General features: G+C 37.2%; 1 protein-coding gene across 5 annotated transcripts in view; it reads right to left on the bottom strand.

The window, feature by feature from the left end:
* The window catches only part of OTUD7B (OTU deubiquitinase 7B), a 92457-nt gene that overhangs the window by 12360 nt on the left and 55497 nt on the right, over positions 1 to 24600 (bottom strand). For all 5 annotated transcript variants that reach the window (XM_007485362.3, XM_007485361.3, XM_056819324.1 and 2 more), the window contains exons 5-7: positions 24033 to 24134; positions 22853 to 22980; positions 3998 to 4110 (exon numbers count right to left, since the gene is read on the bottom strand). In XM_007485362.3, coding sequence (XP_007485424.1) covers positions 3998 to 4110; positions 22853 to 22980; positions 24033 to 24134 — 343 coding nt within the window. The remainder of the gene's footprint in view (positions 1 to 3997; positions 4111 to 22852; positions 22981 to 24032; positions 24135 to 24600) is intronic.

Consider the following 24600-nt stretch of genomic DNA (forward strand, 5'->3'; position numbering starts at 1 on the left):
CTACATGTAAAATATAGATTCTTCGAACCCAAAGAATTCAATAAGCCTTTATGTTTCCTTCTTAATTTGTCAGGAAGCAAGTGTCAATAGTTTGTTGTGAACTACATCATCAGAGTTCTCCCTAACTAATGTATCCCTAAAAACTAAACTGAATTTTGGCCCTTAAATTTTCTTTGGGTTGATATTGCACTACTTGTCTTTGATATGTGCCATTATCCATTCAAACTAAGGCTTCTCCTGCAATAGACTCATCAGGCCAAGTTTCATTTCTTCATTAGTATAATGACAGAATGTCCTCAGTAAGTAGAGTTTCTTTCAGGTCTTTGTTCAGCCAGTCCACCATTATTAAATGCCTGCTAAGTACCAAATACTGTCCTAAGCACTAGCCTAATAATGGTGTTATAGGGAAATTAGCAGGAGCAGGAGCAATGCTTTAAGGTAGAAGCAGGAAGGTTCCAGAACTCTAGAGAAGTGGCAGGGACTGTTGCTGCTTCTCAGAGACACAGTTAAGCAGGCAGGAGGAGGAGTTTTCTGTCTAGTCTCCTGGGGTGGACCTAGAGAGCTAGATATTCTCTCTCCTATGGCTTTCCTTGTGATCCAGCCTGTTCCTGTGTACTCTGTGGACTGTCTGAGATATTCCTGCCAAGCTGCTTGAGACACCTAAGCCATCTGTCAGAGACCTTTCCTTTAAGCCCTGTTCCTACAACTCTTCTTCTTGAGCACTAAGATTATTAGGTAATTACTAAGAACCATACCACAGTGTCTCAAATTCTCAAATGACCACTGCAGTACCAGTACAACAAATTCAATTACACAAATATGAAGAACCATCTGTGAATAATACCAAGTCTGGATTTTCAATAGGAGTATCTTTCAAATCCATCCTAGGCATATCCACTAGATCTACTACTTCTATACCCTCATGTAATGGTTCACTGTTCTTTGGCAAATCAGGAAGAAGTGTAGCTGGATTTAATATACTACACCTCCTCAACTGGATGTTCTCATTACCCAGGAGAATAATTTCATACTTGGAAATTCGTTGATCTGAATAAGCTTGAGTACGAAACTTCCTCATTAGTGCTTCCATTTGATGTGAACAATATATAGTCAATGGATATCCCAAAACTAAAGCTGCTGACTTCTGGACTAACACAGAAGCAGCAGTTATACCCTTTAGACAAGGTACAGTACTTGCCGCTATTGGATCAACTATATATATTGACAACTATAATATCCAATTGGATGACAACTTTGTTCCAAAATCTGTGTCAGTACCCCAGAAGCAATACCTTTGGTCTCATTAACAAATAGCTGGAATGGTTTTGTATAGTCTGGGATTCCCAAAGCTAGAGCAGATAAAATAGCTTCTTTAAGCTTACTTAAGGCTTGCAGATGTTCAGGCTTTAGTTTCAGGGGTTTAGGTTCTGTATTCTTGGTTAAATCCATTAGACATTTTGATAGTTCACTATATCCAGGTATCCACTGTCTACAGAATCTAGTTGTTCCAAGAACAGCTCTGAGCTGCTTTTTTGGTCTTAGGAGCACTCAGGTGGATATCAGCTATTCTTTTCTATGTGATACTTCTTGAACACCCTGATAACACAAAATTGACATACTGCACTCTAGGCAAAACCCATTGTAATTTCTGCCTTGGAGATTTTATGCCCACCCTTATATAATTCTAACAAAAGAATTTTGCTATCTCTCAGACACACCTTTGCATTTGGGGACACAAGAATATCATCCACAAAATGCACCAATTTACTTTCTTTGAATTTTGTAGGTAGCAGGAACAGGGCTCAAAGGAAAGGTCTCACTGACAGATGGCTTAGGTGTCTCAAGCAGCTTGGCAGGAATATCTCAGACAATCCATAGGATACACAGGAACAGGCTGGATTATAAGGAAAAACACAGGAGAGAGAATATCTAGCTCTCTAGGTCCACCCTAGGAGACTATACAGAAAACTCCTCCTCCTGCCTGCTTAATTGTCTGAGAAGCAGCAACAGCCCCTACCACTTCTCTCTGGAACCTTCCTGCTTCTGCCTTTCAGCATTGCTCCTGCTCCTGCTAATTTCCCTATAACAACAGGCAGGCACCTAAATACCTAAAGAGGTTATTAGATACTAGTAGTCAGGTTATAATTATATCAAGAGTCTATTAACAGCTTCAAAAGGATAATCCAATTTCTATTGGAGGTTTTGAGGGACAAAACATGACAGAAGGTAAATATGGGTATTAAGACTCCCTATTTGAGTCTTAGTTGTGGTAGCTAATTGGGGGAGGAGTTTATCATGGATATGGATATTATGAATTTGAGGGGGATCAGTACCAATCTGGGAGCTAACAGTAGCTTTTATGCCAGTTATTGTGGGAAGAGCTAAATGAAAGTCCCTGAAGTTGCCTGAAACATCCCATAGAGTTAATATGAAAAATCCTGGAGGACAGAAGAAAAACATTTCCTCTAGGAATGGAGATGAAGGAGGCTGGCATACTCCATTATACAGATTCCCTTTTTAATAACCCTGTGCTCCCAGTGATGAAAGCAGAAAGAACCTGGTGATTAACAGCAGAATACTGGTTAGTTGAATAAAGTAGTTATATTAATTGCAGTAGCTAACAAGATCAAGAGATATAATTGGTGACACTGTGGCAACTGCTTCATGTCCTGGAACAGTACAGAGCCTTCTAAAGGAAATCCACAATTCAAGATAATCCACATAGCTTTACAATTTGTGCAGAAAAAGCAAGGACACCAAAGCAATTCTCTTATGCAAGACTATACAATACAGTTGAATAAAAAGCCTTTCAAGTAAGTCCCTCAGTACATACATTTTGGTTAGATTTAGATTTGGAAATGACACAGCTGCTCCCTGAAATAAAATTTCCCTTTTTAATAAATTTAGACAATGGATAATGCAGGTAGGTAGAATAGAGCAGCTGGTCTGGAGTAGGGAAGATCTGAGTTCTAATCTGACCTTAGACATTTACTAGCTGTGTGATCCTGGGCAAGTCACTTAACTCCATTTGCCTCCATTTCCTCATCTGTAAAATGAGCTGGGGAAAGAAATGGCAAACTACTCCGATCTCTTTACCAAGAAAACCCCAAATAGGGTCACAAAGAGTTGGACATAACTGAAAAATAGCAACAACATCAACCATTTAGATCTATTTATATTGCAGAAATAGGGTAATAGAGAAAAGGTCCTGACACCAGGAAGACTTAAGTTCAAGTCCCATCTCTGTCTGACATGTACTCTCTGTGTAACTCATGGTAAATTATTTAACTTCAAAATGCTATAAGCAACTCTCTAAGACTGCACTTTCCAGAGAAGGTACCAATTATGCATTGGTAGAGTTTCTTCATTCAGAAATTCCCTATGCCAATGAAATTACAGGTTCAGTCTCTATCCTTATTCAACTGGTGGTACTTTGTGGCTATGAATTACAGAATACTCTAATTTCCAAAGAGTCAAAAATTGCTGGTGACTAGAAGGGCAATGGAAAGCTAAGCAGTGAGTATAAATCAGGAGCAACATATTACATACAAGCAATGACTTATAAAATATTCATTATGATTTAAGAGAAATATGATCAGAATAGAAGGTGGGAATATGGGTTTATGTTGTTAAGCTAGAAGGCAGAGGCGTTCACTTGGTCACTCACTCTCTTCCTATACCCCATTGATCAAAAGTGACCTCTCTTTCAGGAAAGCCAACCTAGATTAACCTCAACTTAACTTAACATCTCCTTCTGCATTCATATAACCAGTCTATATTATTTGTATGTTAAAAAAAAAAAAACCTTGTGGTTTTTGTTGTTATTATTTTCAACTGTGTACAGTTTTCACTGGATGGAACATTCCTACTGCAAGGGCCAGGGCTCCTTCCCTCTCCATAAGAGAACTCTGCAGTTAAAAAGCCCTCAGAAAAAAATGAAGAATTGACTCTTTCCTACCACCACCACTCTCCCCAGCTCCCCCCTTCCCCAACATACCCTCCACAGCTGGCTCCGTTGGTACCTATATGCATTCGGGGTTCACTTGAGGCAAGCTTGATGAGTTCATTCCACTCCTTTTGCCATTCCTCCTCTGTATACACAAGCCCAGACTATGAGAAAAAGACAGAAAAGGAGGGTAATGGTTAAGATGTTGTCTTCCAAGTATTCCATCTATATCTAACATACCTCTTGGAGGTTATTTTATGACTCCATATCCTTTTCACATTCATTCATCATTTATACACCAAATTCAACTCAACTATTCAAGTGAATGGCAAAATGACCTTTGCCAAAAATAATATAAACTCAACAACACAAAAAATATTACTTATTGGTTTGAAGATGCTATATATAATTATGGGAACAGATTTACAATAAAAATTATTAAGAGAATTAAAAAAACTTTGTATTCCTTAAATAAATATCTATCAGAAAAAAAAAACAGATCTATTCCTTGCTTATCACTGCAACTTCTACCCTCCCAAAATCACTCGGTAACCTCTTCTCCTTCCACCTGTACTCTAAACAGTATTTATCACTTTATCCAGATCCAGAATTATTTTCTAGGCCCTTTCTCTCCCTTCCTCCCATTTTCCTTCCTTTCTCAAGGAGTTCAGTACCTGACTCAGTCATAGAATCAAGAATTTAGAATTGGAAGAGACCTTAGCAGTCACCTAGTCTGAATCTTAACTGAAAGGAATTCCCATTATAACATTACAAATAATTTTTATTTTTTATTATTCTGAATCTGACAAATACAAATGTGAACTTTTTAATACTAAAAAAACAGAAAGATAACTATATATAAAACCATAAACACTTATGTACAGTTCCCTTTTTTAAAAAAGTATTTATAACAAACTCAACAGGTTAGTTTCAAATCTGTCCTATTGTCTATCGCCCCCCCCCTCCGAACTTCATTCTGTTCTCTTCTGTGCATTTTTTAAAATGCTCTTTTCTCTCATTTTCTTTTTTAGAAAGAAATTTTTCTTTAGCCTTACTGCTATCTCCCTATTAACCACAAAATTGCATCATCCACTGACTTTTTTTGTAAATTTCCCTTTTAACAAATAAGCATAACCAAATTAAACAAATCCATCCATTAGCTACATCTTAAAATAGATATCTTATTCTATATCTGAGTACATCACCTTTTTGTTTGGAGGTGGGTAGCCTATTCCATCATTGGTCTTTTAAGACTCCTAGTTATTAATACACTGTTAGTGTATTAATCGGAATTCTTAAGGCTTTCAAAGTCCTTTTTCTTTACATTATATACATTGTTCTCTTGGTTCTTCTCAGTACATTCTATAGCAAGTCATAAAATGGCTTCCCTGAAACTGTCCCTCTTATAGTTTCTTACAATACTGATATTCCATTATATTCACATGCTGTAATTTATTCTGCCATTCGATTTATGGGCACACTGTTACAAGTTCTCTGCTACAACAAACATTAATATAAATGTTTTTGTGCATATACAAAAACATCTCCCTTTCCTTCTCCTAATCTCATAAAATGCCTAGATGTAGTTTTGCTATATTAAAGGGCAGAATTACTTTAAAAAATGGCAGGACCATTTGACAAATCCAGTGTCATCTTAGAGTGATTATAGCCCCTTTGACTACTATAGTTTTCCTTTTTCATCATCTTTGCTAATGGGTGTTGAGGTTTTTTTATCTGCATTTTTATTATTAGTGATGTGGATAATTTTTTGTCATATTGTGTGGAGTGGTTATTGATACTTTTGAATTTCTTTTCTTAGCTATATTTTCATAGCCTCTGATCATTTAGTATCTAGAGACATTGACCTCTTTGATGTTCCTCAAACAAGACATTCCATCTCCTGTCTCAGAATGTATTCAATGTCTATCCTTCATACCTGGAATACTCTCTTTCCTTATCTCTGCCTCTTGGCTTCCTTCAAGTCTGAACTAAAAGCCCACCTTTTATAAGAATCCTTTTCAGTTCTCCTTAATCTTACTGCTTTCCCTCTGGATTTTATCTCCAATTTATTCTGCATATATCTTGTTTGCACATAATTGTTAGTATGCCATCTCCCTGATTACATTGTGAGTGCCTTAAGAGCAAGGTCTGTTTTTGGCCTTTCAATTTAATGACAGAACTGTTTAATTGAAAATCTGTTACCCTAAAAAAGAACTATTTATCCCAGGAGGCCACTGTATTCCTGTCATTACATACTTCCTGTAGACAGGGGATATTAGGCAGGAACGTGGAGGGTCCTGCCTCTTTACTTCCTGTCCCGAGCCTGGTGGTTGTAAGGCGGGCATTTGAACTGGCTGATCAGCCATGGGCACGTGGCCTTTATTTTGTATTCTCTTTATTCCTTTATTTCTAATGATCATTAATAAATCCTTTAAAATATATTATTTTTATTATTGCAATTTAATTTTCATTGTTACATTGATGGCAACCAGAAGTGGAGGAAAAAAACTCTTAATTTTTTTAAAGATAGCCACATTTCTCCTGCCAAGGCTTTTCACCCACCCACCCACCCACCCTCGCAGACTCCAAGAGAACTCTGAACTCTTTTTGAAGCTGCTGCCTTACTTCTTCTTTCCCTACTTTTTTCCTGGTTGCTCTCCCTCCCGGCCCAGCTATTTTAGTTTGAGGGACTTGGTGGAGAAATGATGTCTCTTCTCTCACCCATCTGCTTGAGTCTGAGTTCCTTGTTCCTCGTTCCTCACTGCTGCCTTTGGTTGCTGCTGCCTATCCTGCTTGCTCCTAGTCTTGCTCTTGCTCTTGCTCTTGCTCCTACTCCAGCTTTGGCCCCAGCCCTGACTTTATTCCTGCTGGTAGCTACATAGAGCGGTATCTTTGGAACTCACAAACTTGGAGCAGCTTGCCAGGCAACTGGTAAAAACTGAGGTACATTTCCCTTAGGCAACAAGTAGCCTCCTAACTCCTTCTCCACGTGGCTGGGGAAACTAGTGTTTTACCTCATGGGGGAAGGGAATGAAGTTACTCTTCCAAACAGGAAGTAAATTACAAGCATGGCGTACTCTTTGAAAGAGCAGTACCTTGCCTATTTCAAATAGCTTCTACCATGCATGAGTGCACTGATCTTTTCACTTATCTTGCCTGAGATTCAGGGGAGAAATTCATCTCCCCACAACCCTTTGTCACTTGGGCCAGTCTTTAAGATTCATCCAGTTTGAGATTCCTCAAACCCATGTTCTCCCTCAATATGGGAAATCCCACAGTTCTGACAAAAGGAATCTGAATGGATAGAGAAAGGAACTTTAAAGAGACTGGAGGTGAAAATTTTAAGCCTCTTCAGACTCTACTGTTTTATGAAAGTCTCTGTATTTTATTGTATTTTGCTGATTGTCTGCTTTAAGATTTAATTTTGTTTTAAGTTCATATATTACTGTATTCAATACTATTCTGTTACACTGAATCAGTTTAATCTACTATGTTTTAACTATTAGTTATAGTCTGTTACCTTTCCCCTATAACTATACTGAACAAATACTATTGAATAAGCCCATAAAAAAATAGCTTTTTCTTCTATTTTGGCTTTGTAAATTGTCACATAGAGGATGTATGGACTTCATCAAAACTGGTTACAATTGTATAACAATCTTTGGAAAATTTAATGAGCTAAATATGTTAAATTGATTTTAAGGGATCTTTAGGTATGATTTTTAGATTTTTTCTTTCAACAACTCTGACTGATCATTTTGCCTACCTCTACATTATTTGTAACAAGAAGTAAATGATCCATTTTAGTCATTGAAGTGAAGCACTATAATAATCCCCACCTCCCACATTTGTAAAAATGTGAATGGATGGGACATAACAGTCTCATACCAAAGGAGCTGGGAAGTTGATCCCAGGGCATGATACCCCTGGATGGCTCCCAAGAGGGAGAATCTCTCATTTGTAACTCCAGTTCACTCTACCCTTTCACCAGAATGATTCAGATTCTTGGTGACATTTTTAGACCCAACATCAACAGTACAGAAGTTTGGTTTTTTCTAGACTCCTCTGCCATATTTTTGTAATGATGGAAGTAATAGATTTTTAAAAAAGAATATTTCAGCAAAGTTTGAAAGATTTGCTACATCTGTAAAAAAAGATTGTGACTAATATCCACCAATTTATAGGTTTTTAAAATGCCATACAGCAGACTCATGTGAATCCTAATGATAGTGGGTTTGTTTGCTATTGCCATTAAATGGGCTCTTATAAATTTGGGGATTGATACTTCTTGAATGTGCATTACATATTGTACTATTGTTCTTTATAAAAACTGTTACTTTGTAAACAGTGGATCATGGCCAAGTTTGAAAAGGAAATGTATCTCATTTTTTGGTGAGAAACCTTTTTATTCTAACTCTCCTTGGCTGACACAGTGTGTCACTGATTGTATGTTATATATTTTTGATTTTTTAAATTCTTTTTTATTATTGTTTTTCCTGGCATGTGCAATATAGTATCTGAGTTTTATTTTTTCTCTCCTTTTTGTATTTGAAGCACATGTCAACAACAGAATTGGGAAATTTTTCTTTAATTTTTTTATTTTGCAGTAATATAAGTTTAAAATACATTTGTTCTAATATTAATGCATACCCAAAAAGCTTTAGACTATAAAAATGATGCCATTGATTGTTTAAAAAAAATTATGGGACTTTGCTTAATGATTGTCTGATTCCAGGAGAAAGGAGTACAAAAAGAGCCATTGCACAGTGCCAAAGAAGTGCAAAGCTAAACTGCATAGTGCCAATTGAGCACAAAATCAAAGAGACCAACCAATCCCAACGGGATTGATGAAATTTTGAGCCAAGACAAGAGAACTTGAACTTGTTTGGGGTTCGAGGCTGCAGCTATTTTGACATATGTCAAAGGCAGATCTTCCTTGTTCCACATTCTACCAAGTATCTGAAATTTGGCTCCTACCTGGCTCCTATAATCTAGTCCCTATACTTTCATTGTGTGGCAAAACTTTCTGTAGTCCTAGCTGCTGATTGGGTAAATGCATAATTGCTTAGATCACTTTAATTGGGCCCTGATTCAAGGACCTGTTATAGGTTTATCTTTACTTTACTTAGAATTTTACACACAAGACTTTGATAGTCTATATTTCATCCACAAATTATTTTCTCTTTTATTTGGATTTTTTTTTTTGATGCTCCAGAGTAAACTTTGGGATGTGGTGATTTGAACTGTGTGGGGTTGAATGCATTTGTTTTGTATGTATACTCTTATGCTGAAGGGGACTGCCCTCTAACTGGCTTTTTGTTAATGCACCTAGAAATCACTGGTTTTATTCTTTTCCTTTTATCCCCAAATTATTGTAATTTCAAAGTTGGTTATGTTTACAAGATCCATTGGAGAGACTAGTCTTCCATGGATCTCAGGGGGATATGTATAATTGAAAATCTGTTACCTTAAAAAAGAACTACATTTCCAGGGAGCCCACAGAATTCCTGTCATTACATACTTTCTGTAGACAAGGGATATTAGGTAGGGACGTGGAGGGTACTGCCTCTTTACTTCCTGTCCTGAGCTTGGTGGTGGTGAGGTGGCTGTTTGAACTAGCTAATCATCCATGGGCACGTGGTCTTTATTTTTATTCTTTGATGTCTAATGATCATTAATAAATCCTTTAAAATATATTTTTATTATTGAGATTTAATTTTCATTGTTATAGCACTTAGCACAGTCCCTGTAGCCACTTAATTAAATGCCAGTTATCTGACTGTACCCTAAGTTCTAAGAGACTTCACCATCTGACTTGCAGTTAAAACTTTCCATATGTTATCTCCTCCAATAGAATCTGAACTTCAAGAAAGCAGTCTTAAAGGTTTTGCTTTATCTGTACCCTCCATTCTTAGCAAATTAAAAAAATATTAATACTTTTTCATTAATTTCCTGCTCCTCTAACTTGTGACATAGCCCTTCATATGTGAGCCATAGATACACCTGGAGTTTATCTTGATATACAGTTTGAGATGTTGAACTATGCTTAATTTCTGCCAGACTGCTTTCCAGGTTTCTCAGTCTATCTTTATCTACTTCTAGTTTAGGTATCAAGAACATATTTGAATTCTGCAAGGAATTTAGTGGGATCTTTTAATTTCATATTGTTTGCATGTCCCATTAGAATTATTCTTTGAATATCTGGTAGAATTCATTTGTAAATTCACTTGGTTCTTTTTTCCTTTTCTTTGAGATGTTATAGATGCCTTAATATCTTTTCCTAAAACTGGGCTGTTTAAATTCTCTATTTTTGGTTCCATTAAAATAAGTATTCTATAGTTTTGTAAATATTCATTTATTTCATTATTGACTTTCTTGACATATAATTGAATAAAATAATTTCAAATAATTTCCTTTATTCACTGATTGTGAATTATCTTTTCTCATTTTGACAATAACGATCAATAAAAAAAGAACAAAACCACACTGATTATCTTATGCAGGGTCTTCCAAAAAATCTTGGTGCAGTTTTGAGCTTTGATAACATCAGAAGTATAAATGCTAAAAACTTATGAAAAAATGTGAAAAGGTTAGTTGTTTAAATTTTTTAATATTAATTTTTAAGAATCAATATACCAACTGTCTTGTGCTATATCATTCTAGGCAAATTTTAAATTTTGTAAAAACTTTCATCAGCAGCTGTTGCTCAGTAACTGAAAGGACTGAATTTGTTACCCTACTTTTAAGATCACTTTTGATACATACACAATAGATCCAAAAACAAAATTTCCAATGGGAGATTGATCAGGTGATAACTTCAGAATGGAGAATAAAGAGAGATTAAAAAGAAAGAACAATAGCCTATGATTTAGGGCAAAACAAAAGGAAAATATGAGGTACAATGGGGGTGAAAACAGATTCAATTAGACTAATATTACGTAAATTATTTTGTTTTTACCACTTTCTTCGTTAAAAAGAATGGGCCAAAAAGAAGAAAAAGTACAAGAGGATAGGATGAAGAGAAATACAAAATTATCACTCATAACCATGAATGTGAATGGTATGAACTTACCCATAAAAAAGGAGATTAGAACAGATTGGAAAGCAGAATTTAGCAATATTTGTTTACAAGAAACACAATTGTAACATAAAGATTCACACAGAATTAAGGGGCTGGAGCAAAATCTATTATGCTACAGGTGAACAAAAAAAATAGGGAGTAGCAAAAAAGATCTCACATATGGTAACAATAAAAAGAGACATGATGGAAGGAAAGCAGGAAAACTATAGAATAATTATAGGGCCCATAGAGAAAAAAATTAGTATCAAAATTTCGTATATATGGGGGTCAGCTAGGTGGTTCTGTGGATTGAGAGTCAGGCCTAGAGATGGGAGGTCCTAGGTTCAAATCTGGCCTCAGATACTTCCTAGCTGGGTGATCCTGGGCAACTCACTTAACACCCAGTGCCTTGCCCTCATTGCTCTTCTGCCTTAGAACCAATACATAGTAATGATTCTAAGATGGAAGGTAAGGGTTTAAAAAAATAATTATATATATACTACCAAATACCATTTAAATAGTTCAAGGAAAAGTTGAACAAATTTCAGAAAGAAATATAAAATAAAACTATAAATGTGATGGACCTCAATGTATACCTTTCAGATCTAGACCAAACTACTTTCTTTTTTGCTCTCTTACCTTTTGTATTATTGTCAGTACTAAAACAGAAGAGCAGCAAGAGCTAGGTAATGGGGTTAAGTGGCTTGACTCAGGGTGATACAGTTAGGAAGTGTCTGAGGTAAGACTTGAACCCAGGTCTTCCTGACTCCAGGCCTGGCATTCTATCCACTAGGCTACCTCACTGCCCCTAGACACATCTAACAAAAAGAAAAACTAGAAAAAATTTAAGACCCTGAATTGAAATACAGAAAACTTAGGTATGACAGATCTCTGGTGATTATTGAATGAAAATAGAAAGAAATTTATGTATCTTTATATTGTGCATAACATCTTTTCTTCTTAAATTATTTTCTATTTGTTTATTTGAATCTCTTCTTTTTAATTTTGAATTCTAAATTCTCTCCCTCCTTCCCACCAACTCTGCCATCCACTAAGAAGGCAAGTAATATAGTAATTATACATGTGAAATCATGCAAAATATATTCCCATACAAGTCATATTTTTTTAAAAGCAAGAAAAATAAAGGAAGTGAGAAAATTACACTTCAATTTACACTAGAGTTCATCAGTTCTCTCTCTGGAGGTGGACAGCTTTTTTTTTTTCATGAGCCCTCTGGAATTGTCTTGGATCAATGCATTGATCAGAGTAGCCAAGTCTTTCACAGTTGATTATGGATTATCACGTTATTTTTACCGTGTACATTTCCAGGTTCTTTTAACTTCACTTTTTGCATGCCAAAATTTGTTCAGCCATTCCATAATTGATGAGCATACCCTCAATTTCTAATTCTTTGCCACCACAAAAAGAGCTTCTATAAATATTTTTGTGCATATTGGTCCTTTTTCTTTTCTTTTTATCTTTTTGGGATATAGCCCAAGTAGTGGTATTGTTGGATCAAAGGGTACACAGTTTTACATCCCTTTGGGCCAAGTTCCAAACTGTTTTGTAGAATGGATGGACCAGTTTACTACTCTGCCAACAATTCACTAGTTTTCCTACTTTCCTCTTATCTCCTCCAGCATTTTTCATTTCTGATAGATGTAAGCTGGTATTTCAGAGATATTTCAATTTGCTTTTCTCAAATAGTGATTTAGAGCATCCTTTTCATATGGCTATCAATAGCTATGTTTTCTTCTTCTGAAAACTGCCTGTTAATATCCTTTAACTATCAATTGGGGAATGGCTCTTATTTTTATAAATTTACTTAGTTCTATATTTAGTATATATTTGAAAAATGAAGCCTTTATCAGAGAAACTTGCTATAATTTTTTTAATACTTCATTGTCTGTGATACTTTTTAACAAAATGCAGTTTTCCTGATTTCTTCAGTATTTATTGTGTCTTTTACCAAGCTGTTTTCTTTTCATAGTTTTCTTGCATTGCTCTCATTTCTTGTCCCATTTTTTCCTCTACAATTCTTAACTCTTTCTTTAAGTCTTCTAGGAATTCTTGTTGGTCTTGGTTTCAATTTTCAATTTTCCCTTGAGGTGTTATAGCTGTTTTCACATTGTTGTCATATTCTGAGTTTATGATTTGGACTTCTTTATCACAATGGTAGCTTTTTTTTATAGTAAAGTTCTTTGAATTTTATATTAAAGTTGGGCTCAGTTCATCTAGCTGTGGGGAGGCACTATACCAAACTTTGGGGTTTTTGTGTGTTATTTTTAGACCTAGTTCTGGAAGTCTACAAGTTCTTATACTTCCCAAGTGGTATGAACCTGGGGAGAAGTAGGGTTACTGGTCTCAAGACCTATACTTTGGTCTTTACCCAGCGTGGAGCTATCTTAAAGGTCCATAAATTAAGATTTTTTTTTAAAGTAAATTTAAGGAAAGATATTCCAGTGGCCTAGTAGACCAGGAAAGTAGGCCTTTTGGAGAAAATGCTGTAAGGATCATCATGATTCCAAGAGGATTAAAAAGATGACAGTAAGAGAAAATGCCCCCAGAAATCAGACACTACATCATGAGATTCTATGTAACCCTTTGGATATAATGAACTAAAATATGGTGGTTAGGTCATCTATCCCCTTTGGTCCTCCCTATGCACTGATATTTTATTTTGATTATAAAAGCCTTGTGCCAAAAAAGGAGAATGCTCCCTAATGACTCCTTGTCAATGTATCTATCAATCATTTTTAATATGTTAAGAAATATTCAAATGTAGTTGGACCTTCCATGAAATGTATAATACACCCTGGGACCTTATGTATCCTGGTGAGACAATCCCAAAATGTACAGATATTATATATGGAATGATTCACTGGAGAGACTAATATGTTTCACCAATGAATCAGAGGGGGAATATGGAAATTTAACACTAGCCTATATCCCCCCTCCCCCACATTACTTTATTTATTTAGTTAGAATATTTTTCTATGGTTACATGATTTATGTTCTCTTTCTCCCCTCTTCCCTCCCTCCTGTCAGAGCTGACAAGCAATTCCACTGGATAATACATGTCTTATAACTCAAAACCTATTTCCATATTATTCATATTTGTAATAGAATAATCTTTTAAAAACCAGAACCCCAAATCATATACCCATATAACCAAATGATAAATCATGTTTTTCTTCTGTGTCTCTACTCCCATCATTCTTTCTCTCAATGTAGACAGCATTCTTTTTCATAAATTCCATGGAATTATTCTTGATCATTGCATTGTTATTAATAGCAGAATCTATTACATTTTATTGTCTCACAGTGTTTCAGTTATTATGTACAATGTTCTGCTCATTTCCCTCCACATCAGTTCATGGAGGTCTTTCCAGTTGATATAGAAATCAAGCAGTTCATAATTTCTTATAGTACAATAGTGTTCTATCACCATCATATATCACAATTTGTTCAGCCATTCCCCAATCCAGGGACACCCCCTTGTTTTCCATTTTTTTTTTGCCACCACAAAAAGCACAGCTATAAATATTTTTTGTACAAACTTTTTTTTACCTCTTTGGGGTACAAACCCAGTAGTGGTCTACACCCCTATTTTTAGCATCCCAAGACAACCTTTGGAAAAGATCTTACTTCTGAACCTCTGAACTATATATCCCTCTGAAGCACTGGATGGTGTCCTCCCTACCATACTAGAGGATGCAGTACTGGTGTTGTGCAGCCATTCTAAAGATCATATGATGACTCCTGGTGTCCAGAAGACCCACCTTTTGACTGAGTTCAGTCCTCCAGATCAGAGGGGTTTGGGAAAGGGATGTCAAGAGGAGTTTAAATTAGAGTAGGAGAAGGAAGAAGGTTCTTCTTGCTTTGGACGTTGGCACATCTATGGGGTGGCTGCACAGCTGGCTCAGGGAGAGCGGGTTAGAAGAATGCCAACACAGGTGGTCTGGCTCAGGGCTGACTAGGGAAGCACCAGTGTGCTTGAAGTTTGGCTTGGAGCAAGCATAGCCAACTCAGGGAGGAGGCTGCTAAGGGAATAGCTAGCTACACATGGTTGGTGCCTTTTCTTGCTTTCGGTCTGGCCCATTTTTTATTATTTAAGAAATTATTATAAATTAAGACACAGTCTTCAGAGAATATTCATCATAATAGTAGGAAGGGCTCCATGTCCCCTGCAGCCACAAGTGCTAAAACTCCTCTTTCCCTTGTAATTAAGACCAGGGCCTCTGCTCCCTTGTGACTAACCCCCAGCACTCTTCTTATCCCTGGACCTGTGACCCAGACCTGGGTATAGGCAACAGACTTGCTAATCAGTGCCAGAAAAGAGCCTCCTGTGATCTTTTTCTGACCAGTTGTCCAATCCCCTTACTGTCTCTAAGAGAAACTGCCACTGTGTCAGATCAATGAATGTTATATAAAGACCTCTGTTCTGCTCCTGGAATTTTTCCTGGCATTATCAGGCAGAAATACCATATTAACCATTCCTCAGCCCTTTCTGAAGTCATACTGGCTCTCAGGTAGGTGACCATCTTCTTGGTGATTTAAAAAAGATTATTTTATTATTATTATTATTTTTAAAAAGATTCTGGCAAGAATCTTGCCAGCAATGACTAAGAGAAAGATTCCCATTATTATCACAGGATAACCTATTTCCTTTTCCTTTATAAAGATGGACAATGGAGGCATCCTTGATCTCCTGGGGGATAACCTCCTCTTGCTATAACCTGGAAGATTTCAGACATCTTTTTTATGAGCAGTAAATCTCTGCTGGAATGTAATCAACACCAGGTACTTCACCACATAAGAGGAGCCTAATGGCATTCAAAATCTCTTCTTCAGTTGGGAATTTCAGCTAGAGAAGGACTGACTAAAATCCAAAGGCTTATCTCTAGAATTATGTCCTTATCAGTGATTAGTGTGGCTCTAGTGTGGAGATGCTCCTCAACTCTGGCTCATAAAAAGACTTCAGGGCATCACATTTGGGTTGTTACTATCAGCATAAAACTGAATTCCTGCTGCCTTTTTATTGAACCAAGAAATCTGCATTTCTCTAAGTTTCACTTGCACTTTACATTTGAGGGGGTAAACACTGTCTTCTTAGAAACAGATAAACTATCTTGCTAGCAAACACTATAAAGTTCTCATTTTTCATTTAGTATCTTCTGAATTTCCTCATTATTTTCATCAAATCAATTTTAATGTTTGCTAGTGTTCTGGTCCAGATGAGTAAATTTGATGTTGTACAATAAGTCTCAAAAAGCAATTTCAACTCCCTTTTCTGCTCCACTGTTGCCAACTATGTATTGACTCAGCTTTCTCTCGGAATCAAAAACAAACTGTTGAGGAAGGAAGAAGCACTCTAATCCTTTGGTATTCAGTCTTTTGGGAGTCATTTTGCCTTGAGGCCACTGTTTTTACTGAATGCAAATGTTTAGCATAAAGAGAATAAAGTCTATGATGGTACAACATTCTATGCCACACATGCTGTCTTCTATTCTCTTTAAAATGACAAAGTCTTATTAAATAACAGTGTTTGTTTTGAGTGTGCTCAAACAGTTTTATTGCATTTAGGTAAATGGAAAATAATGGTGAGAAGGTAAGGAAGTGCACAAATCTTCAGTAGTAAGTGACTACTACTATTGCTGTTTCCAATTCCATTCCTCTCAAGGACTCCCTGCCATGTCTGATAATCTATGCATACTCTGGCATTGAAGTCACCCAGAATTATAAATTTATCCTCTTTCAGCACACTATGGATGAGGGTCTCTGGGTTTTCACAAAAATTTTTTTTTACCTCATCAGGGTTTGTCATGATGGGAGCATATGCACTGATAATTAAGACATGGCATTTTCAAGCAAATGGCAATTAACATTGTCACGAGTCTGTCGTTCTCTCCTCTTGGAAGACATATAAGCCTGTTCACTAGATTCAACTGGATTTCAAAACCTATGCCAGCTTTGTGGTGCTCCTCATCATGGTAACTACTCCAGAAAAATGTGTATCTAGCTCTGGCCTTCATTTGCCAGCTACTTGGATGTACTACCTACTGAGTTCTCTTACAACAAGAGCTATTCAAGACTACTGGATTTCATGTTGTCCATAAGCATGTACACATTCCTGTATACATTTTTTGGGGTATGCTTTGACTGCAGAATAGGATCCTCACCTGCCATGGTATATAGGTCAGGTTAGGTGAAGCAGTCAATTTTCAGGGCTTTTCTAGTCCTTTTATAGCCACTTCCTCATATAAGGAAGTAAGCATTGCAGTCCTTTGAAAAGGATGCTCAGACCCCCAGGAGGATGACAAACTCCACTTCTGCTATGGGTCCTGTGAGAAGAGGACCCTATTCTCTAGGAGCCTTCATGCAGGATTATGATTACAGCTTCCAGTGTAACAGTACCTGCTGCTTTGTCACTTTCTCATCATCACAGGACTTTTGAGATAGCAACAAAATGATAAAATAATGATAGTAAAATGCAATGTCTTTTGACTTAGGCATAAATTGGATTTAAGTGATGTAGAGATGCATGTAATCACTGGGCTTCACACTCTCTTCCAAAGTCATTCTCTTCCAAAGGCATCAAAGTCCAGTGGGAAGGCAAAGGTCAAGAAGATTGGGGATGGCTTGGAATGCACCTTGGAATGACCTTGGCTTCTTTGATATCTAACCAAGCTCTAAGCTCTGCACAGAACTTGCTTCTGCCACCTTCATGGCACATTGGAACAAACCGTTCACAATGAATCTGCAGAGGAAGTCTTCACAATGCTTGGCCCCTAACTCAATGAGTTTGAGATCTGTCACTTCTCTTCAATCTGATTTAACCCTCCCTTGAAAATCATTTAAACAGGGTGTGGCTGCTGCACATTACAGTTTTTTGGGCCTCAGATAATAGTCAGGTAGAAACTGGACACCAAAGGCAAAAAACAGTCCTGAAAAACGGGCTCAGCAGCCCTCACACCATAGTAAGATAGTAATAGTTTCCCTGAACACCATATACATGCCTAATCTGACTAACCATTAAAAACTGTCAAGCAAAACACATCAACACCTCTAACTGTAAATATCTTTCTATAACTCTAGTCTCTCTACTCTCTACTCTCTGCCAAGAGGAAGAAGGCATTTTTTACCATTAGTATTCTGAAGCCATGATTGAGCTAAGCTATGGTTAGACCTCTGAAGTATTTCAAAGTTGTTTTCTTTTTCATTATTGTCATCATCATGTAAACTGTTCCCCTACTTCTGCTCACTTCATTTTACATCTGTCTTCCCAAGTTTCTCTGAATAGGCCATATTTGCCATTTATTATAGAACAAAAATAATACATTGTATTCATATACCACATTTTGTTCAGTCATTCTCAAATGACAAGCACTCACTTTGTTTTTAATTCTTTGCTACAACAAAAAATATGGCCATAAAAACTTATTCGTTTTTAAAATTAAACTCATAATGCCTATTTCAAACCTTATCTCACCTCAAGACAGCACTACCACTTCTTCACCCCCTCTCCCTCACAGCAAAAGAACCTTACTTTATATTTGAGAAAATGAAGGCCATCTAATGTGGGGCTCCTCTCTCCCCCACCCCCATACCAATTCTGAAATATTATCATTCTCCATTTTTCTCTCTTTTGCTCCCATCTCAAACAGGGTCAGCCTCCTTGCCAGGTTCAAACATTCTACTTGTGCCCTGCCAAGAACTTGTTTGAAGATGATTCCCACTCTTTCTAACCTCCAGTTTCTCTTTAAACCCTGCCTATAGTAAGTCTAGATTTCCTCTAGCCTTAAAAACAAACAAACAAACAAAAAAAACCCCTTCACTTGGTCTTGCCATCCTTCTCAAGCTATGACCTTTTTCCTTTTAACTGATAAACTTCTAAAAAAAAAACCTGTCAACAATCACTGTCTCTACTTTGTCATATCCCACTCACTTCTCAATATATTCCAATTTGGCTTCTAACTCTGACACTTATCTTATCCTTGCTCACTCCAAGGTTACCAATGATTTTGTAATTTGATAAATCCCATGGTTTCCTTGGGCTACATCTTTTTTGTCCACTCCCTCCTCCTACATATGCTCTTCACTCTGTATTTTCATAACACTATTCTCTAGTGGTTCACTCCTTACCAGACAGTTGTTTTATTTTTCCAACTCCCTTTGTTAAATCATCATTCACATTTTAGCTATCTCCTTTTCATTGTTACAAGACTCTGTATAGGCCCCTCTTTTCATCTCTCTTGGCACTATTTTCTTTTGTGATCTCATTAATTCCCAAGGATTCAATTATCATTCTGTTGATAATTTCCTCATCTATAGATCTAATCCTCTCCCTTAAATTCCAGTCCTACATTATCAACCATCAGACAGACATTTCTATCTGGACACTCCATAGGCTTCTCAAACCCATCATTTCCAAATCAGAACTCATTTTCTCTCCCCTTGCACTCTGCCCTTAAATCCACTCATTTCCTCACTTTTTTTCCAGGGTACCACTATTGTTCTAGCCACCCAGCTTTGCAGTCTAGGAGTTTTCCCTTTCCCTCTGTGACAGAGACTGGCACTAGAGAAAAAGTGCCAGGCTGAAGAGTATGTGAAATTGATCACCTCAATGGGGGAGGGGCCCTAGGAGTGGAATCCAGAGGAGAAAGTCTTGAGAAGCCAAAGAGAGAAGTTGAGAAAAAGATTTTTCCTGCTGGTGACTGGAAATCTTTCCCCCCACTTCTGAAGATAAACGTGAACAGACTTTACCTCAACTCCTGTTGCCCAGGGGTGAGTCAACCTGACTTTCTCTCAGGGCGCTCAGACTGCCAAGGCCTGAGTTCCCCCCAAACTTGAGGAGGGAGGGGAAAGGGTTTAGATAGAGACAGGGACCTTTTTCCCCACTTTCTTTTCCCATTCTTCCTTTTGTATTACCTAATTGAATTGACATTAAAAGTTATCTGTTCCCCAAGCTGAGTGTGAGTGAACAGATCAAGGGGAGACAAGAGCGAATCTGGGAGAGCAGCTTTAGCTAAGAAAGGAAGGCAGAAGGGGGAAAATCTTCAAACCCCCTCTCCTCTCTCTGAGCCAACTCGTTACATCTGCTGTCTCCCCTGAACCCTGCTTTGAGAAGGGAGTTCTCTCTTTCCCCCTCTCCATACCTAAAATCCAAACTTCCCTCGGGGTACAAACTTCCCTCTTTTATCTTTTTATAATACACCTCATTCCCTTTATCCAATGTGTTGTCAATTCCCATCAAATTTAACTTTAAGATAATCTCTCACATCTGGCCCCTTCTCTTAACCCACACCAAACTACCCTAATTCAAGGCCCTCATCATCTCTTACCCAGACTTTGCAACAGTCTCTTCTTTGGTCTTCCTACTTGCAAGTCTCTCTCTATACACAAATCCTCCATTCAGCTACATGATATCCCTAATGCCTGGAGTGCTAACCATATCAATTACTTTCCTGCTTAAGGAATTTCAATAGCTCCCCATTGTCTCTAGAATAAAATACTAACTCTGTTCAAAATTTAAATCCCTTCATAATATGGCTCCAACTTATCTTTCCAATTTTTTACATTATTCCCCTTCACTCTATATTTCAACCAAATCAACCTACTTATTGGTCCCTAAACATGACATTTTGTCTTCAACTACTGCCTCCACATAGGCTGTCCCCAGTGCCTAGAATAATAATAGTTAATAATAGCTAACATTTAATGGCACTTACTATGTGCCAGGCACTACTATGCCAAGCACTTTACAATTATTATTCCATTCAATATTCAAAACAATTCTGAGAGGTAGGGGATCCTATTATTATACCCATTTTACAAATGAAGAAACTGAGGGAAGCAGAGGTTAAGACGCTTGTCCAGGGTCACAAAGCTAGTACATGTCTAAGGTCAGAATTGAATTCAGGTCTTGCTGACTCCAAGTCCAACACACTATACCTACTGCATACCTACTGCACTACCTTACTCACCTTGACATCCCTGGAGTACCTAGGTTCCTTCAGGTTTATTTCATTTTTGTCTTTGTACCATCAGCAAGTAGTGCCCAGCACATAGTAGGTACCATATGTTACTGGACTGAATTAACTGATGACAGAGAAAGTCACTCTAGAAATATCTCATAAATGGGGACAAGTTTTTCTTTAATTAAAAACTAGCAGGAGGAAACTGAGAGGCAGTACTGGATAATGGAAAGAAAGCCAGTTCTAGAGTCAGAAAGACCTAGATTCACTGTCTATCTTCTGTTGTATACTGGCTATGGGATGATGGGCTAGTCACCCAAAAAACTCTAAAACTACAAGCTAGAGGCATTGTCTACACCAGGGAAAGGAATTTTGAAAGGAAAAACTTCTCATTCTGATGAGGTCAGTGTGTCTGGGCCAAAAGATGTGGAAAAAATTTTAAACAAACAACCCATAATTAAAGTATATGTAGTTGATTATATTGCTAAACAAACATACACACAATGGTTTTCCTTCTTCCTTTTATCCTAACCTCAACTACTAAATAAATCTTAGCCACTAGGGGGGGTATCTTCCCAGATTACTAGCTCTCACTAATTTCCATTCATCTAATCCTTAGAGCAACAAAGGAAAAATTATGAGAAACACATCAAGAAAAAAAATAGTAATAATTCCAAGTGGTGATTTTTTTAGAAAGGAGAAATATAAATCACTCAAATCTTTAAACAGGATCACAGAACAAAAGCTATTCAATAAGCACAAGAAGTAAACAACATATTCCAGAGTTAAAATACAATCAATTAAAGGAAAAAGGAGAATGGGGAAGAGAAGAGGGAACCAAAAGAAGAGGGAAACAATAAAAACAACAAAAAAATACTGATAGAAGGGGCAGCAAGGTGGCCCAGTGGATTGAGAGTCAGACCTAGAGACAGGGGACACTTCCTAGCTGTGTACGCCTAGTCAAGTCACTTAACCCCCTTTGCCTAGCTCTTACACCTTTTCTGCCTTGGGAACCAATACAAAATATTTGATTCTAAGACAGAAGGTAAGGGTTTAAAAAAAATACTGATAGAGGTATAGATCAGAGTAAATAAGATAGGTAGGAAGTGAGAAAAAGAAATGAAAGATAGATGGGGAGGATGAAGAGGAAGATGGAGAGTCTTATGAAGTATGTGTAAGTACAAATGTACCACTTAAGGGGAAGTCTAGTATTATATATAATCAATGAGCCTATTTGGTTGGCTAAATGTTTACTGAAAACCTGAAAAAGCATAGTTTCAATTCATACTAAAAGTTCTTTTTTGCCAAAATAATGTCCTCTTGAAGTAAAGGAAATTCTTCACTGGGGGATCTCTAAACCAATGAAATCAGGTGTTTAGTCCAAAAAAATTGCCTTTTAAATTGGCATTTCCAAACTTTGTTCTTTGTTTATAAGTCTCAGAAGTGTGTGCTCCAAAATTTCTCTCACTTTTCACAGAAAAAAACCCCACACCTACTTCTCACCTCCCTGAAAAATAGAAAGTGTCATGTTTCATTTTAAAGAGATTATCTACTTTCATGAAATAAAGTCAATAATGTGTTTTACATCCTTAAAAACATAAAGCTGTCTTATCTTTATAGCTAAAGGCATAAATGATATCATCTCTTAGACACTTCATCATCAAGTATCTGAGTACCTATGATGTGAAAGGAGCATAGTGCCAAATACCCTGTAGATAGGTGGTTCTTCTCTCCTGCCCTATGCTCTAAGAATCTCTACCCTTCAGAATAATCTGGATTTTGTACCTTTGCCTGCAGGAAAATATAACTCTATCTTAGAAGATTTGCCTCTACAACACTGGGAAGGCTTTTCCATTCAGATTCTCCTACCTCCTTATTTTGCTGTGTTTGTTGCCATCTCCAACGACGTTTGAGTGCCTCCTTTTCTACTCCTTTCTCCATCAGTGAGTAAAGTGCTTTACGTAGCATTAGGTCCCGATCATGGAAACCCCACATCCCTATAGAAGGAGAGAACTTGAGAAGGAAAAAAGGCAATGGCAAGTACTGATTGATTTTGCTTGGACAAAGTGCATGAAGCAAAGTGGGCTGAGCCACAGGTTCAAAAACCATGTACCAGGTAGAAAGTAAATAGAACAAAGAGATCTGTGTTCCTCCTGACAACCCCCAACCCATTCCAGCCATCATGTTTTAGGAAGGGCAGACCCTAATTTTCAGGTTGTAAAACTTGTAGAAGGGCTCTGTAAACCCCAATTAATGAATCCTTACAACTAAACAAAGTGTAACACACTAAAACATAAATCATAAAAATGAATATGAGCAATAGTTATGCTGTGCAAGAGCTGCTTGTATGTGAGCGTTTGGGTTGTCACTAAAGTGGGACAACTCTATACTAAACATAAAGGACATACAGAAACATAATTTTATGCAGACCTATGGACTGCTGGAAAATTACAGAAGCAGAAAGACAGGTCTGTCATGCAGCTATATGAGATGGGGGAGATTGCGAAAGGGAAGGAAAAATGGTTCTTTGGGCAGATGAAGACTAAGAGAGCTGCAAACAGGGACTACTATTTTAACCCAAAGAATAATTTTTTTATGGATTCACAGTGCAGTTGATTATATTACATGAAAAAGAGGAAAAGGCAGACCTAGTTTTCACCTTAGATAGTACGAAAGGTTGAGATATGAAGGAGGATGATCAAGCTTAACTGTAGATATGCTCCCTAATGAAGCCTACACTGCCTCTTTTCTTCATACTGGTTACTGATCACTAGTAATCAGTTCTAATTCCCTGACCTGGCTGGTCCAGCACTGACATATGTCTTGCCTAAAACAAAAGTCAGATGGTGAAACACACATGAAATCAGACTCAATAGCTCCTCTCTCTCTGTGAAGACAGTCTAAATTGTTCAAATGAATTCCCTTCGTATCTCAGATATTCAGTTGCCTCTTTTAATGAAAATACTGTCTGCTCTTGGGCACTATAGGTTTTCTTCCTGTTCCCAAACAAGAGCCCTTAGAGGAGGCCAGAGACCAGGCCAGGACTCACCAAGAGAGGCTGCATGCAAGAGGCAGTTTCCATCTCCTGTTGTTGCTAGGGGCAGCAGCCTTTGGCAGGTAGGGTCCACACTTACCCACCAGTTTAGACGCCCTGTAGAAACATAAAGGATGGCAAGAAATAGAAAAAATGAGTAAAATAATCATTCTTTCCACCAAACCCTATGTTTCTTTGCTCCTGCCAAAACTAACTCAAATTAAAATGTGGATAATTCCCAAGCATGGATCACTTTTTAACTCTTAAATCCCTCAGGAGTCAGCCTAATGCAATGAAGTTCAAATGCTTAGAAGGAAATGCTAATAAGGCTAAGGTTGTGGATTCAATGCCTATGTGGGCTCATTAGCCTTAATGTTATAAGAACAAAGACTGCATCTTTACCTTACTTAGCTACTTGGCAAACATATACTATTTACTGTAAGATGATCAACAAAATCCATCACCAGTACCAAACAGAAAGAATTCTAACAATGTCAACAGCATAATTTTCTTTTTTTTTAAATTATCAATCTTTTATTTTATAGCATCTTCATTCTGTTCTATGTCCCTCCTTCTTCTCCCA

Source organism: Monodelphis domestica, chromosome 2 (assembly GCF_027887165.1).
Source record: "Monodelphis domestica isolate mMonDom1 chromosome 2, mMonDom1.pri, whole genome shotgun sequence".
In the NCBI taxonomy this organism is placed as follows: domain Eukaryota; kingdom Metazoa; phylum Chordata; class Mammalia; order Didelphimorphia; family Didelphidae; genus Monodelphis; species Monodelphis domestica.